The sequence below is a fragment of the Erythrolamprus reginae genome, chromosome 1, assembly GCF_031021105.1.
Source record: "Erythrolamprus reginae isolate rEryReg1 chromosome 1, rEryReg1.hap1, whole genome shotgun sequence".
Taxonomy (NCBI): domain Eukaryota; kingdom Metazoa; phylum Chordata; class Lepidosauria; order Squamata; family Dipsadidae; genus Erythrolamprus; species Erythrolamprus reginae.
Window position 1 is genome coordinate 280,170,749 of NC_091950.1, and position 15,969 is coordinate 280,186,717.

The following is a 15,969-nucleotide window of genomic DNA, read 5'->3' on the forward strand; positions in this document are numbered from 1 at the left end:
TTATCACATATTTCAGTGTTTATTAGTCATTTTTGCAACCAAACAGTAGCAATTGCAACAAATACAAAACTCAACAAATCATCTTTTTAACAGTTGCAAATATATTCTTCAGGCCAAACTAGTTTATTGACAGCAGTTACTACATTTTAAACAAATATTGTTCCCAAACACAAAATCAAGTATTTATGACAAGGACCAAGTCCCTGAGGAGTGTAATGGAATGGCGCAGAACGATGCTATTCCACGATGCATCTTCTGAACTGGAGTTATTTCTTTGATCTTCCTATTTCGTATATATTATAGAACATATAGCCAATTCCTGAAGATAAGAAAAAAAATGTATTATAATAGCCAGTATATAGATGCTCAATTATAGTTTTCTTAAAATACAACAGAGGTGTACCCAGAGACCCTTTCACTGTTGTTTTAAAAACAGATATGCCAGATTAAAAAGTTTTTAAAAAGTTTTTCATTCCATTATTTTTCACCTTTTAAAGGTTTATATATAATATGGGTCCAGTTTCAATAAAGCTTAAAGCACATTTATTTTAAAAATTATTCAAAACTATAAGATTTAAAACAGTATTTTAAAACATTGTAAATTTTGCTAATTATACTTTTACTGTAATGTGAAGGCAGCACAATAGGCACTTAGCAATTAAACTAAGAATTATAAAATTTAAATGTCAAAGTAGAAGTAAATTTCAGAATTTTTGTGGTTTCCTTGTTTGTTGTAAGTCTAAACTTTAAAAAATGCCATTCATTTTCTTCCCTATTGAACAAAATACAGTAGTACCTCGTGATACGAACCCCTCGTCTTACAAAATTTTCGAGATACGAACCCAGGATTCGGGATTTTTGTGCCTCTTCTTACGAACTTTTATCGCCTTATGAACCCGCCGCCGCGAACGCCGAACCCAGAAGTTCAGCAAAAGTTTGGGTTCAGCGTTCGGGTTCAGCTAATAAGCGCCGCTGCCTGGCTGTCACCTTTTGAAACAGCCGGGGGGCTTCTCAGCATTCTCCCAAACGCCAAACCCGAAAGTTCGGTAAAAGTTCGGGAGGCCACCGAGAAGTGCCACCACCCGGCTGTCACCTTTTGAAACAGCCAGGGGGCTTCTCGCCGTTCTCCCGAACGCCGAACCCGGAAATTCAGCAAAAGTTCGGGTTCTGCATTCAGGTGGCCACCGAGAAGCACCGCCACCCGGCTGTCACCTTTGCAAAGAGCCGCGGAGCCAAAACATGGACTCCAGGAAGGATGTCTTTGTGACATCAAAGCTCCACCCATGGAATTCCCTATTGGGATTCCCCACCTCTGTTTGAGCCTCCCGACCAGCCGACAGCTCCGTGGCTCTTCTGCAAAGGTGACAGCCAGGTGGCGGTGGTGCTTCTTGGCGGCCTCCTGAACCCGAACGCTGAACCTGAACTTTTGCCGAACTTCTGGGTTTGGCGTTTGGGAGAACACCAAGAAGCCCCAGGGCTGTTTCAAAAGGTGACAGCCAGGCAGCGGCGCTTCTCGACGACCTCCGGAACCCAAACCCGAACTTTTGCCCAACATTTCGGGTTCAGGTGAACGCCGAGAAGCGCCCGGCTGTTTCAAAAGGTGACAGCCCGCCGGCGGCGCCCAGCAGAGCGCCATTTTTGTGAATATTTTTCACCTTGCACGCATTAATCCATTTTACATTGTTTCCTATGGGAAACATTGTTTCATCTTACGAACCTCCTCCTAGAACCAATTAAGTTCGTAAGACTAGGTATCACTGTAGTATACTCAAACACTCTCTCAGCAACCGTTGGTACCATTGACCATGGTATCCTTCTGTGACAGCTTGAGGGTTAGGAGTAGGAGGCGCCGTTTTACAATGGTTCTCCTTCTATCTCTCTGATCATTCTCAGTCGTCGTTAGTGGGGAGTCAGAGGTCGACCCTTCAGCCCAATGTCCTCTCTTCCCTGCTATTTAACATTTACATGAAGCCGCTAGGTGAGATCATCTGTCGGCATGGGGGGAGATATCATCAGTATGCTGATGATACCCAGCTATACATCTCCACCCCATGCCAATTCAGTGAAGGGGTGGAAGTAATGTGCTGGTGCCTTGAAGCTGTAAGTGTCTGGATGGGTGCCAAGAGGCTCAAGCTCAACCCAGACAAGATTGAGTTGCTGTGGGCATTTCCTCCTAAGGACCATTCTAACTGTCCATCCATTGTTTGGGAGAGGGGGGGAGGCACTTTGATCCCCTCAGATAAGGTTCGCAAACTGGGTGTACTCCTGGATCCACAGTTGACCCTTGAGCACCATCTCTTGGCTGTGGCCAGAGGGACCTTTGCCCAGGTTCACCTGGTATACCAGTTGTAGCCCTTTCTGGATTAGGAGGCTTCTGTCTTGAGTGTTCGGAGAATGCTGCCGCGCAAAATGTCATGGGTGCACCTCGGTACACTCATACAACACCTATGCTCTGTGAGCTGCACTGGTTACCGATTGGTCTCCGGTCATAATTAAAGGTGTTGGTTATTATCTATAAAGCCCTACATGGCTTAGGACCAGACTATTTACGGGACCATCTCCTGCCATATACCTCCCAGCGACCAATAAGATCGTACAGGGTTGGCCTTCTTTAAATCCCGTCGACTATGCAATGCAGGTTGGTGGGGCCACAGGGGAGGGTCTTCTCTGTGACCGCCCCGGCTCTATGGAACCAACCTCCCCCCCCAATATCCATACTGCGCCCACCCTTCTGGCCTTCCATAAGGCTACGAAGACCTGACTTTGCCGGCAGCCCTGGGGGCTATGAATTGTACATCTTTCATGGCCAAATCATATTGAATGATATATATGTTTTGGTTGGATTGCTGAATTATGGGTTTTAACTGGGTTTATTGTTTTAATTTGTACTTGACTTCTTTTTATTGTTAACTGTACTTTTTTATATTGTTTGTAAGCCGCCCTGAGTCCTTCAGGATTGGGTGGCATAGAAGTCGGACAGACAGACAGACGGACGGATGGACAGACAGACAGACAATAGATACTTAAATCTTCTGTAATGGAAATAGTTATATATCTGAATTATGTCCTGTGAGACAAAAATTCAGATGAAGAACATCTCGAAAAGGCAACCCAGTCAAATATTTATAAAGTAGTTTTTTTCTGGAAATAATTTTAAAATCAAATGAAAAGGACAAGGCAATACATTCTCTCTCATATTACACTGAATAATATGAAAGATTTTATATAACAAACGGTTGTTATATAAACACAGTATCAATATCAGGGGAATATGTTTCAAAATAATTTTGACATTAAAAATTATAATTAATTATTAAATATAATACTTAAATAGTATTTGTTCAACTAAAAATAACCTAGAAACCTATACTTAAAACTTACCAACAACGGAAAGGGTCATGGTAATTCGATACATCAGAGAATCTGGCATTCCATTTTTTAAATGCACTGGAAGGCCATTATCTTCCTAAAATCAATGACACAAAACTCAGTATTCATATATTAGTTTTGGATTGGCTTCTACAAATCATGTTTCTTCCCAACAAGAAAATTAAACTTTTGCAGCCATAGTTATAACATCCAAAAATAAACTCTCAATTTGTTGAAAATATGCTTAAAATATAAAAGCATATCCTGCAATCCAAAATATTAACTTAAGAATGTACAGTATAAAGAATGTATTAACTTGAATTGAGAATGCATAAAGCCTGAAGAACTGATATACAGCAAGTATTTTCCAAAATATAGCTACCATAAGTTTTGACACAGACAATTGGTGGATTTTACAAAAGGAGGTAATATGAGAGACTATATGACTATAATTGTGAAGTGTCAATTGAGACTAAAATATTAAGGAGACAGAAAAATGGTTCTTAATTGTAAAAGTACATCCAGCTGCCAATGTTCATACTGTGACATGGAGACCTCTCTGTCAATACCAGAGTGTATATTTTAGAATAAACAGCATTAATAGTTCAGTTGCAATACAGGAATTCAGAATGACCCAATGTTGAAGTATAGCCAGGGATAGGCCTCAAACTGGAATGCCAGGAATGCCGTTCCAGTGGTGGCAATGGAGCACATAGCCTCGCTTCATTGCCATCCGAGATATACCGACTATGCACGCACAAACAGTGCAATTCCCGTAAAAATTACCGGGGTTTTTGCTGCTGTGCATGTGCGGAAGCAAAGTAACCGGAAGATTTCAGCTGCTGCACATGTGCAACAGCCAAATCTTGCTGCCGCGCCTAGCTGGAGACATGCCTGTGGCACATGAGAGCACAGAACAGGCCACACGGCCGGAGCTTGGGACCACCCGACCTGCTCCCTGCACCATGGCCCATCCTCTTGGTGCTTCTGCAGGAGGGTGAGCACTGGAGTGAGTAAGGTGAGGGCTGGGCAGGCTGCTCGTGACAGAGCCGTCATGAGCTGCACGGTGGAGCAGTGGGGCGGGCAGGTGGGACAGGCTGCTCGTGGCGGGACAGAGTCGCCGCTCGTGGCAGCAAGTGGCAGAAAGAGCTGTGGAGCAAGGAAGGATGCTAGCAGCGGCAAGCGGTGGGACAAGCAGTGGGAAAAGCGGCGGTGAGTGGAATCAGGGGAGTGGAGGGGAGCGGGCAAGCAGTGCAGCAGAGTGAGCAGCAGCTGCCTTGCTTGCTGGTTTTCGGGACTTTTTGCTTCTGCACATGCGCAGAAGCAAAAAAAACCTCAGAAATCAAGCACGCACGCATCATCATGGCCCGTTCTGGTAGCGCCAGGAATGCTGGCCTGCCGCTAAGTATAGCTATCTACTGGACTCAGTAAACAAGCTTAGTTTTAATTCCGGATTATGATATAGAATAGAATAGAATTTTATTGGCCAAGTGTGATTGGACACACAAGGTATTTGTCTTGGTGCAGATACTCTCAGCATACATAAAAAAAAAGGATACATTTGTCAAGAATCATGTGGTGATTGTCATAGGGGGTCAATAAGCAATGAAGAAACAATCAATATTAATAAAATCTTAGGATACAAGCTACAGTCCTAAGTGGGAGGAAAAGGTTGATAGGAATGATGAGAAAAACTAGTAGAATAGAAGTGCAGATTTAGTAAAAAGTCTGACAGTGTTGAGGGAATTATTTGTTTAGTAGAGTGATGGCGTTCGGGAAAAAACTGTTCTTGTGTCTAGATGTCTTGGTGTGCAGTACTCTGTAGCGACGTTTTGAGGGTAGGAGTTGAAACAGTTTGTGTCCAGGATGCGAGGGGTCAGTAAATATTTTCCTATCTAGTAACCATAAAACAATGTCTAGTATCTAGTAACCATAAAACAATGAATTAAATTTCTATAAACTATTTTACTGGTGTCCTTATAATTTAGAAGTCTGAATTTTTCTTACCTAAAAGTGGTAGTTATTTATTTATACATAACCAGATATGCCTAAACACAGTTAGTTATACATACTATTGCTGATTATTACTCAATAATATTACTGATAAAATATCTTGAATCAGCTCATTTTACTTGAATCTAAAAATGTGCAGGAATTATACCAATGTTCCATTAAATATGTCTGTTCTCAAAGTAGGAATATAATCAGTAGGTACCTGGAAATGTTTCTGCTTCTCAGCAATCCTGTTTGCAAGCTGCCTGCGAGAGGCAAAGTTTATAGGTTTTTGTGCTACTTGCCGGACAGCCTACAACAGAAATATAAATATATATGGTTAGTTTTCTGTCAAAAGATCTATACTAGGCTCCCTTCCTTTTCATCTATCAGCAAAAATATGTAACACACACACACACAGACGCACGCATATATATAAATATACACACATGCATATATAGAAACATACACACACACACACACACACACACACAAACATACATAGTAGCAGCATTAATATACAAAGAGTGATATTATATTATTGAATTCAAATAAAGCCACATCAGCAGAAGTATAAACATTTCCACTCCAAAACCCACCAACAAACTCTTATACTATATGCAAATTCAGTTAGTGATCACAGCAAAAACAATAGTAGGAAAGCTCAACGTGGTTACTATCTATCAATGTTGATCTCTAGTCATCATTTATAAAAGCTCTATAGCAGTGATGGCAAACCTTTTCTTCCTCTGGTGCCGAAAGAGTGTGGCCGCCTGCTATCACACACGCGCGAGTGCCCACACTCATAATTCAATGCCTGAAGAGGGTGAAAACAGCTTCCCTTGCCCCCCGGAGGCCAGAAACGGCCTGTTTCCCAACTTCTGGTGGGCCCGGTAGGCTCCTGTTTCACTCTCTCCAGGCTACAAAGGCTTCCCAGGAGCCAGGGGAGTGTAAAAACACCTTCCCCCATCCCCGGAGGCTCCCTGGAAGCCAAAAATGCCTCCCAGAGCCTCGGTGCAAGCCAAAAATCAGCTGACCAGCATACACATTGGCGCTGAGCCTTGGCAATGGCTCACGTGCCAGCAGATATGGCTCTGCGTGCCACCTGTGGCACCTGTGCCATAGGTTCGCCATCACTGGTGTATAGGGTGCCTCTGTGAGTATTATAGTTCATATTAATTTTTCTCTAAATTTGAGGAAATGTGGCAATCATTTGAAACAAATAGAATCACCAGTTAGTTTTACTGCTGGGGATAGTCATTCTTATCTGCATTTAGCCTTACTGTTGCTTCTTAGATTTTACGGTCCTCAGAATCCTGTTAACTTTCCAACTGCATCTAAATCTGCATCAGCCTAACAGAAGGATAGACAAGTACAGATTTTCCTTGACTTATGACCACAATTCCCCCAAAAAACTATGTTGTTAAGTGCCCCATTTTGTGACTTCTTGTCATTTTTGTTCAGTGCATCACTGTCATTGTTAAATTAGCAACATCATTGTTAAGTCACGTGAATAAGGCTTTCCCAATTACTCTGCTTGTTGGAAGTCTCAAAAAGGTGGGTCATGTGACCCTGGGATACTGCGACTATCATAAATAGGGGACAGCTGTCAAACGTTCTAATGTAAAGCACGTGATCATGGGGATGCTGCAACACTCATAAGTATGAAAAACAGTCGTCAATGTAAAAAATGGCCCTAAGTCAGAGGACTTCCCTGTAACTCCCTGAATGGGAGAAGGCTTGATTTGCGCTGCACTCCCTTCAACCACCCACACTGAAGTGCTCTTATTGTTTGTTTGTTTGTTTGTTTTTTTATTGATTTATTGATTGGACTTGTATGCTGCCCCTCTTCGTGGACTCGGGGCAGCTCACAACATATACCAAAAAACATAACAATATAGTTTATCCAATTAATATGCTAAAAAGATTTTTAAAATTCTAATTTTAAAACATTCATTTACATTCATTCAATAATCACCCTGCACCCCCACAGGACAAGGGTCACACAGGGGTGCTTTGAAAAGTTTCATTGGCTTCTTTGTAAAGAAGCACACATCGGAGGACATCTTTCAAGCTATCCATTTCCAAGCCTCAATGGTAATTATAGAAATAGTAATGCACAGACAGGAAATCGTCTTTACTGCTTATTGCGAAACACAAGATAAGACCCTCATCAGACATATCTTAAGTATATGCGGAGTCTGCAGAGAGGGGCAGCATACAAATCTAATAAAGAAATAAATAATAAATTAATAAATAAATATGGTCTACCATAAGAATTAGCAAGGATGTGCTACGCGCAATATTAAAAAAATAATGCAGTACCATCAGAAAACATAGTTATAGATAAAATTTATAGGTGCGCAGAAATGGATAGGCTGACAATGGAGATCAAGGGACTAAATAACTCAGAATATTACAAAACCTGGAACAAATGGTATACAGTGGTACCTCGAGATACGAGTTTAATTCGTTCCGGACCTGGGCTCTTAAGTCGAGCAGCTCTTATCTCGAACGACTTTTCCCCATAGGAATTAATGTAAATAATTTTAATTGGTTCCAGCCCTCAAAAAACTCACAAAGTTAGTCTAAATTATGCAGAAAGACATGTTTTTAATGAAGAAATGTACATGTACATATAAATGAATAATGAAGTTTCTTTCACTTAACTTGTAAACTTTCTTAAACTTTTAAATTTACATATGTTCAACTTCTCTGCCACCCAATCCTGTAGGACAGAGGTCCCCAACCCTTTTTGCACCAGGGACCGGCTTTAAGCGATCAAGAGAGGAATGGGTGAATGAATGGACGGAGGGTGGGAAGGAAGGAAGGAAAGAGGGAAGGGACAGGAACAGAGGAAGGAAGCAAGGAAACTTATGAAAGGGGAGAGTAAGAGAGGAATGAGTGAAGGGAGGGAGGGAAGAAGGTGGGAAGGAGAAAGAAAAGAAGAAATAGAGGAAGGTAAGGTAAAAGAGAGAAAGAAAAAGAGCAAGAAAGAAAGAAAGAAAGAAAGAAAGAAAGAAAGAAAGAAAGAAAGGGGGAAGGGACAGGAACAGAGGAAGGAAGCAAGGAAACTTATGAAAGGGGAGAGTAAGAGAGGAATGAGTGAAGGGAGGGAGGGAAGAAGGTGGGAAGGAGAAAGAAAAGAAGAAATAGAGGAAGGGAAGGTAAAAGAGAGAAAGAAAAAGAGCAAGAAAGAAAGCTGCAAGCACCCTCCCCGAGCCCCCCAGGCCGGCTGCAACCTTTTAAAACATGCGCGCCGCTTCGCAGCTGTCTCCTGAAGCCGAACGCGGAAGTTAGCGTTTGGCTTCAGGAGACAGCTCCTTGGCGCTTGTATCTCGAATTTGGGCTTGTAAGTAGAACAAAAATATCTCTCCCCTCCCAGCTCTTATCTCGAGTTGCTCTTAAGTAGAGCAGCTCTTATGTCGGGGTTCCACTGTAATTGGACTGAAAACAAAATCACAGCAATGTGATACAATGTGAAAGAACATATGAAAGATGGAATTATGTAAATATAAAAGCATATTACAAAACAGATACAATGTAAGAGATCAGGCATAAATCTGTATAAAATTATTGTGATGTTTTAAAAATGAATAAAGCATTAAAAAATATAGCCTCAGTGAACCCTAGGTGGCGCAGTGATTAGAGTGCAGCACTGCAGGCTACTTCAGCTAACAGCTAGCTGTAGTTCAGCAATTCAAATCTCACCACCTCCCATCCTTCCGAGGTGGGTAAAATGAGGACCCAGACTGTTGGGGGCAATATGCTGATTCTGTAAACCCCTTAGGGCTGTAAAAGCACTATGAAGCAGTATACAAGTCCAAATACTATTGCTATAGTCCCTCCAATCTTTTTTTTTTAATTATTGATTGTTTTGCAATATAAACATACACACAATATAAAACAAGTGCTTTGTGAATTGTGCCCACCACCAGACAAACATTCATACCCCACCACCAAATTGGGGGTGTTTCTTGTATAAACCATTTTAACCCAAGAGCAAAGTTATCTATTTACATATTATAAAGGGATTCCAATTTGTTTCTTGTAGCTTGGTCTCGGATTCTACTCGCCAAATATCATCTTACCTTGTCCCATCGTCCCATCAGTTGTTGCAAATCAGTTTCATTAACCAAATTCATCCTTTTATCCATAATCTCAAATTGAATGTGGTCCATCATGTACCGGTACCAATTTTGCATTGTCCCTTTTGTCACATCCTTCCAACCCAATATTACTACTGCCTAAGCCCTAAGCGCTTTCCATCACTGCTTGTTTTATTTCTCTTAATTCTCCCATCGCATTGCTTTTAACACTGCCATTTCCTTAGTAATTATCCATCGTATATTTAACATCCTATTAATATCTTCTTGCACTTTTTGCCAAAAATTCTACACTACCAGGCATTCCCAAAACATATGCATAAACACTCTTTTGCCTTGGCACCCATGCCAACAAATAAATACCCTTAACATTCTGCTGAAAGTATGCGAGTTGAACGGGTGTGTAATACCATTTATTTAATATTTAGGCCCTCCAATCTTAGCCTCAACAATTTTAGAATTAATTTCTTGGTCAAGTTATGGAAACTCAGTCCAATTTCACTCTATCATTAATGTCATTTGGCTGTAAGATTAACCACAATACTGGGTTCAGACAATACACTAACCTTTGGCTGACATCAAGGGGAAGCCTTCAATCTCATAACTGCATAAGGACAAGCCTCCCTGAAGTTAATTATCATTCGAAAATTTGCCAGCCGTTAGCTCTGGATCCAAGACTGGGAAGCCACCATTAAAAAAAATCCGCCATCGCCTAAAGTCACCTTCAGTTCAGCTGTCCTCTCTGAGGCTAACCACCCGGTTTCATACTGTTATATAAGCGGGGGAGCAATACTTCGGGCCACGGCAGAGGCGGAAAGACGGAATATTTAAACACACACACACACACACCAACCGCTCTTACTAGCCAACGGCTGCTCTCCTCCCAACGGAACGTGTGTTGCCCCCCTCTCCCCCCCCCCTCACGTACCAAGAGGGTTCGAAACATCTTGATGGCTCCGCTAATCGCTTCCTGGACTCCGGCGAGAACCACCAAGGACACGGATAAAAGGGAAGTGCGGCGTGTCGTCACGCGGCCAAACTTCCGCTCTAAAAGACGGAAGCCGCGCTTGCCGAAGCAGCGTCGCTCTAGCTTTCGGGGATATCAGTGGTAGTCAGTGAAGTGAACGGAGGCGGGGCTTTAAAGGCCGTATTGCACGTTATAGATAGGAAGGGTTGAGTCCGGAAAGAGTATGAAGGGATTTTTTTTTTTCCCGTCTTGGTCCCCCCCCTTTTTCAAAAGTGTCACTTTGGGGGCCAAACGAGAGGCCCTTTGGCCTATAAAGTCAGCAGTTGTTAATAACGACACTCGAAAGGCGCCTTGTTGCCCTTGAATTAAGCTTTTTTTCTGAAACTTGAGCCGAGGGAGTTGAGCCCGAAATGTCTGCTTCAAAAGGGAGTTTCTTTTAATTTTTGTGGGAGTAATTAAACCGCTAGAAGAAACCCGAAGAAACGGAAAACAACTATTTGGAGAAGAATCGGCTCCGGATTTTTTTCCCCTTGGGATCGAGCATCCGACTTCAACGGTGTCAAAAACCGCGTCTGGCCGAATTGCGATGCTTTTATCCAGCGAGATTTTGTTTTAATCTGGCAAAAATGCTTCTACTTTTAAAAGCTGCGGAGATGCCTTTTTTAAATTAAAAAAGTTATTTATTGTATTCTTTAGAATCTTTAGAGATTCAACTAGATTTACAATCATAGGTTTAGAAAGCTTAGAACTACATCGCCTTAAACACGACCTAAACATAGCCCATAAAATAATCTGCTACAATGTCCTTCCTGTCAGTGACTATTTCAGCTTCAACCACAACAACACACGAGCACACAACAGATACAAACTTAAAGTAAACCGCTCCAAACTCGATTGCAGGAAATACGACTTTAATAACCGAGTACCTGACTCTATAGTATCATCCCCTAACTCCCAAAACTTTACCCTTAGACTATCCACTGTAACCTCTCCTGATTCCTAAAAGGTCAGTAAATGGCATACATAAGTGCACCAGTGTGCCTACCGTCCCTTGTCCTAATGTTTCTCTTACTAGTGTCATGTATATAAACATTGTTATATCTTTGAATACTACCAAATGCGTACTTGACAAAATAAATAAATTCTTTAGATAATGCTAACATTGCTGTCAGGTTTTTCACAGCCGAGATAAAGTAATCATTTTCCTCTTGGAGAATTACTCAAAAGCTTCTGCATCCCAAGCTGGGAAATCTTATGACTGCATTTCTCTTAGCCTTGCCCCCCCCCCCCCCAAAAAAAAAAAGCTCATGGCCACATTAATCATGACTGGCATGAGTTTAATTGTAATTTCTAAGATTTGTTAACTGTCCAATTAAAATTTAATCTGGGCAGTATACACCATTCAAAAAACAGATTAGTAACTACAGTATTACTGTATTTAAAAATAGAATGACTGCGAAGAACTACATTTATAAAATTGATTGCTATGCTGAGCTTGGTTTAGCTCAGTAGAGAATACATATAGAATGCAGACAGACAAGATTTTATGCCTAAATGCTAGCTTTTTCCTGGATTGATGACCTAAACTTTGGGGAAATATTTGGTTCCATCCATCATTTTCATTTTCTAGATATGGTTATTGGTCACACTGGGTCTTTCATATATACAGTATATATATATATATACATATACATATATATATTTCACCATGAACCTTTAAAAAAGTTGGAGGTTTGGTGGGCGGCAACGGAATCCGGGGTATTATGTGGCCTTCCATCCCCCTCCAATGAAGTACGGTAGCATAAATGAGATTCACCTCTGATGGCACATGGTAGAGGTATATGGAGAAAAAAAATAATCCTCACAAATGGTGGCTAAATTTTAAAACCCTAGAAAGTTGTTCTATAATGTAGTCTCATTTTGAAACTGTTTGGGCTATAGTGCCTTGGACATTAAAACATTCCTCACAATTAAAATAGCACATGTGAATTTATTTATTGGACTTACCGTATATGCTGCCCTTCTCCAAGGACTCAGGGTGGCATCCAATTGCATCCATTTTTTTCAGTTTGGAGAATTTGTATCGTGCAGAATGCTAGATTTTCACTACATCACCTACTTACCTTGACCACGTTGAAAAAGCGTACCGTGAATGGATATCAAAGGACCCTGGGTGAGGTGGAGCATTCCCAAAGATATGCCCACTCTAGCTGCCCTTTTGGATCCATTCATCCTTTTCAGTTTCAGTTTATACAGCTCTGTTGGCTGGCTTTCCAAGGCCTACTTCCACCAGTCAACATCTATCAATCTCTTCTTTGTGACATCCGTGGGCTTCTAAAGGAAAGCTCTGTCGGGTTTGGAGGGACAACCTCTGAGGTTGGGGCATGGGAAGAAAGTTGAGAATGTAACTGGTACATCAGATCTGTTGCTGTCCAGTTCTCAGTAATCCAACATGAAAGTAAATATGAAACCAGAGTTTCCACAAGGTTACTAAACTGGATATAGTTTTATCCTCTCCAAGTCCTCGGAGAGGGGCAGCATAGAAATCCAATTAATAAATATGCAGATAGCCAACTCAGACCTAAACCAAGACATTCTTTTAAAAAATTAAGATCATACATAATTTTGCCAAATGGTAATGGACAGAATTATTCAAATTCATTCACAATGGCATTTTTCCAAGATGAGATACACATTATAATCCTAGCTGTACTTACTAGGGCTATTCGGTGTTTCAAATATGAAGGCATGGATCGAAGAACAGCAGGTGCCTACTACTCCTTAAAGCACAAACTATTTTATTAAAGAATGCACAAGCATTACCTTACCTACAGCTGCTGCATTATCTGGGAAAAAATGTATTGGGTAGAACTGCAGACCAATTCCTATGCTTACAACCCCATGTGCCCCACATTCTTTGCCACCAAATCTGAAGCACATATCCCATTTAATACAGAAGTGTCCATATAATCATAATGTGCATACTGTTGTGCATGCATCTCACTGGTGTCCCTACAAGTTCTTCTAGAACAAGGTTAAAAGAAAATGTGAAAGAATTAGTGATGCAGGTGGTTTAATTTGTGTAGTATTTATACAAGGATGCATCATGCTGTGTAATACAGAGCATTTTTTAAATTTAGTGTTTCAGATTATAGTATTAGAAGTCTGATTCTGTAAGTGACAGCAGAATCTTAAGTTATTGAACACATTTAAAAGTGCTTTAAATCATTCCAAAACATCCTTGTATATTCATGCTTATTGTACTCATTTTAACAGCAAAAGCAATTTCTCCCAATGTTGCATTTAGCATCCAACCTATTTGTTCTGTTACTGTTCTGTTACTCAGTTGATTTCTTAAACTCTCTTACAGTTCAAGGAAATGATGAAACTCTCTTACAGTTCAAGGAAATGATGTTTTGTAGCATTACTTGCTATATAGGTCTTGTTTTAGAATAAAATAATCCAGGTAATTCCATTGCAGGAATTGGCAACATTTCTAAAGGCTAATTTTTAATGTTACCTCATTATTAGAAGAATCTGCCTTGTGTCATTTTTTTAGTCTAAAAATACAATATTAGTTGTCACTGCTTAACTCGTTCAGTTCAGTTGTTTCTTTTATACAAGCAACTTTCAGTCCTTTCCTCAAGTTTTATTTTTATTAAATTTATACACTGCCCATCAGTCAAGCAACTACGGGTGACATGTTACGTGGAAATTGATGACTTCCACACTAAGCAGATTAATCTAAATTGATAAATTCTTAATTTGTAAATCTTATTGCTTTTTGTTAATATTCAGTAAAAGACAAATTGAAAGAGTTACTTAATCCAACAGATTTCATCTGGCTGAAAAGAATTTTTATTTATTTATTACAAATAGTTCTCGACTTATCGGTTGGGACCAGAATTTTGTTATAATTTGTACTGCAGTTGTTAAATGAATCACATGGTTATTATGCAGATGTGCATAATACAAATCTGGCTTCCCTAATTGAAGTTGCTTGCCAGAAACCAACTAGACAGATTGCAGATCATGATCACATGACTACATAATGCTGCAACAGGTTCTAAACGTGAACCAGTTGCCAAGCACCCATAATATAATCATGTGTGGTACAGCAGTCATAACTTCAAGCTCAGGTTGGGAAGCACTTTTTTCTCAGGCGGTTGTAACTTTTAAATATTGTTAAACAAATGGTCATAAGTCGAGAACAGCTTGCCTTGAGTTATGTAAAGCAAATGCAAAATTTGAATCAAAGGGTGTTATTTTTCAACTGTCATGATCAACACTTTAATAATTTAGCATGATCTTTTTTGTTGAACGGAGTATTTCCTTAATAATAAAGGACGGTGCAAAATGAGCCAGACTCAAAGGCATCACATGCTGACCATGCCCACTCCAGTTTAGCAAAGGGGAGAAAAGTCGTGCTATGTATGTGATGTGACACTGTGAGTTTGACACTCCTGCTCTAAGGGTTACACATACTATTGGCACATCCTTAAATCAAAATGACTTTTTCAAGGCCTCATGAATCGCCCATAGATGCTCTATCAACACTCACGTACTCCAAATTGTCTTTTCCCCTTTGAACCACACTGTTGCATAGTGCCAATCCCTACTTCTGCAAGGCATAAAAACTCCTCTGTCGATATTGTGAATGGGTAATCTTGTTATCCTGGCAGTGTGCAAGAGTCAAAACTATGATTAATGTGAACACAGCAAGTGTTTAAGTATGTAATAGGTGACGAAGTAGCCAAGTTGTAAATGAATACAGTGATCAAATTGTACTAGTTTTATAAGAAATTCTTATCTTGTTCTTCTGGAATTCACCCTTTAGTTTTTTTCTACCAGTTGTTGGCCGAAAGCATGACTGCCAATTCAACATAGCTAAGAGAAAGATCAGCCAATACAATTATTTTTTGTCAAGTTAGAAGTTTTTATTCTTGGTAAAAATATTTTTTCTAAAAATAAAAATTCTTCGGGGCTGTAAATTTGTATTTACAGCAAGCTTTTAAGATAATTACTTTTCTTACTGTAGGCAACAGAGATAATATAAGGCAGCAGTTACCGTATATAATGTAGTAAATAGTGTTTAAAAAGCTGGCATTGCCTGCTTTCTTTTATAATTTAAAGAGGATACTATAGTTAGTATGACAACTCTTCGTTGGTGATTATTCATTCAGAGTCTATAATCTGGTGGTACTAGGTATTAATTTGTATATTATAGGAGCTAGAAAAAGCATTTTCATGCAAGAAGTATTTTGGGGATAGAAAAAGATGTTTCATGGAAGTTGCTTGAATGGAAGGGGGGGAGGATCTTAGATTTTACTTCTGGTTGTTAAGTTCCAGATTTGTGACATATCCAACTTCCAGTTACTCTATTTAAGTCGTTTTTACAGCCACCAGAGATAAAAGCTGCTTTAAGAAGATACATTTCAAATAACCACATTGTTTCATAAAACAAATGATACCATTTATTAAATAGCAAACATTCAGATTGACAAGCAAATTTCATGTAAAACAACATCTATGTAC

The 15,969-nt window shown here is 40.0% G+C and overlaps 1 protein-coding gene across 1 annotated transcript; it reads right to left on the reverse strand.

Moving 5' to 3' along the window:
• On the reverse strand, positions 1-10,509 carry COX7A2 (cytochrome c oxidase subunit 7A2). Its single transcript, XM_070733070.1, has 4 exons — positions 10,396-10,509; positions 5,585-5,674; positions 3,382-3,466; positions 1-319 (listed from the first exon to the last, which is right to left on the reverse strand). The coding sequence occupies exons 1-4, from the start codon at positions 10,411-10,413 to the stop codon at positions 267-269; spliced, it is 246 nt and encodes an 81-aa protein (XP_070589171.1). The 5' UTR covers positions 10,414-10,509; the 3' UTR covers positions 1-266.
• Positions 10,510-15,969: the final 5,460 nt, after the last annotated feature.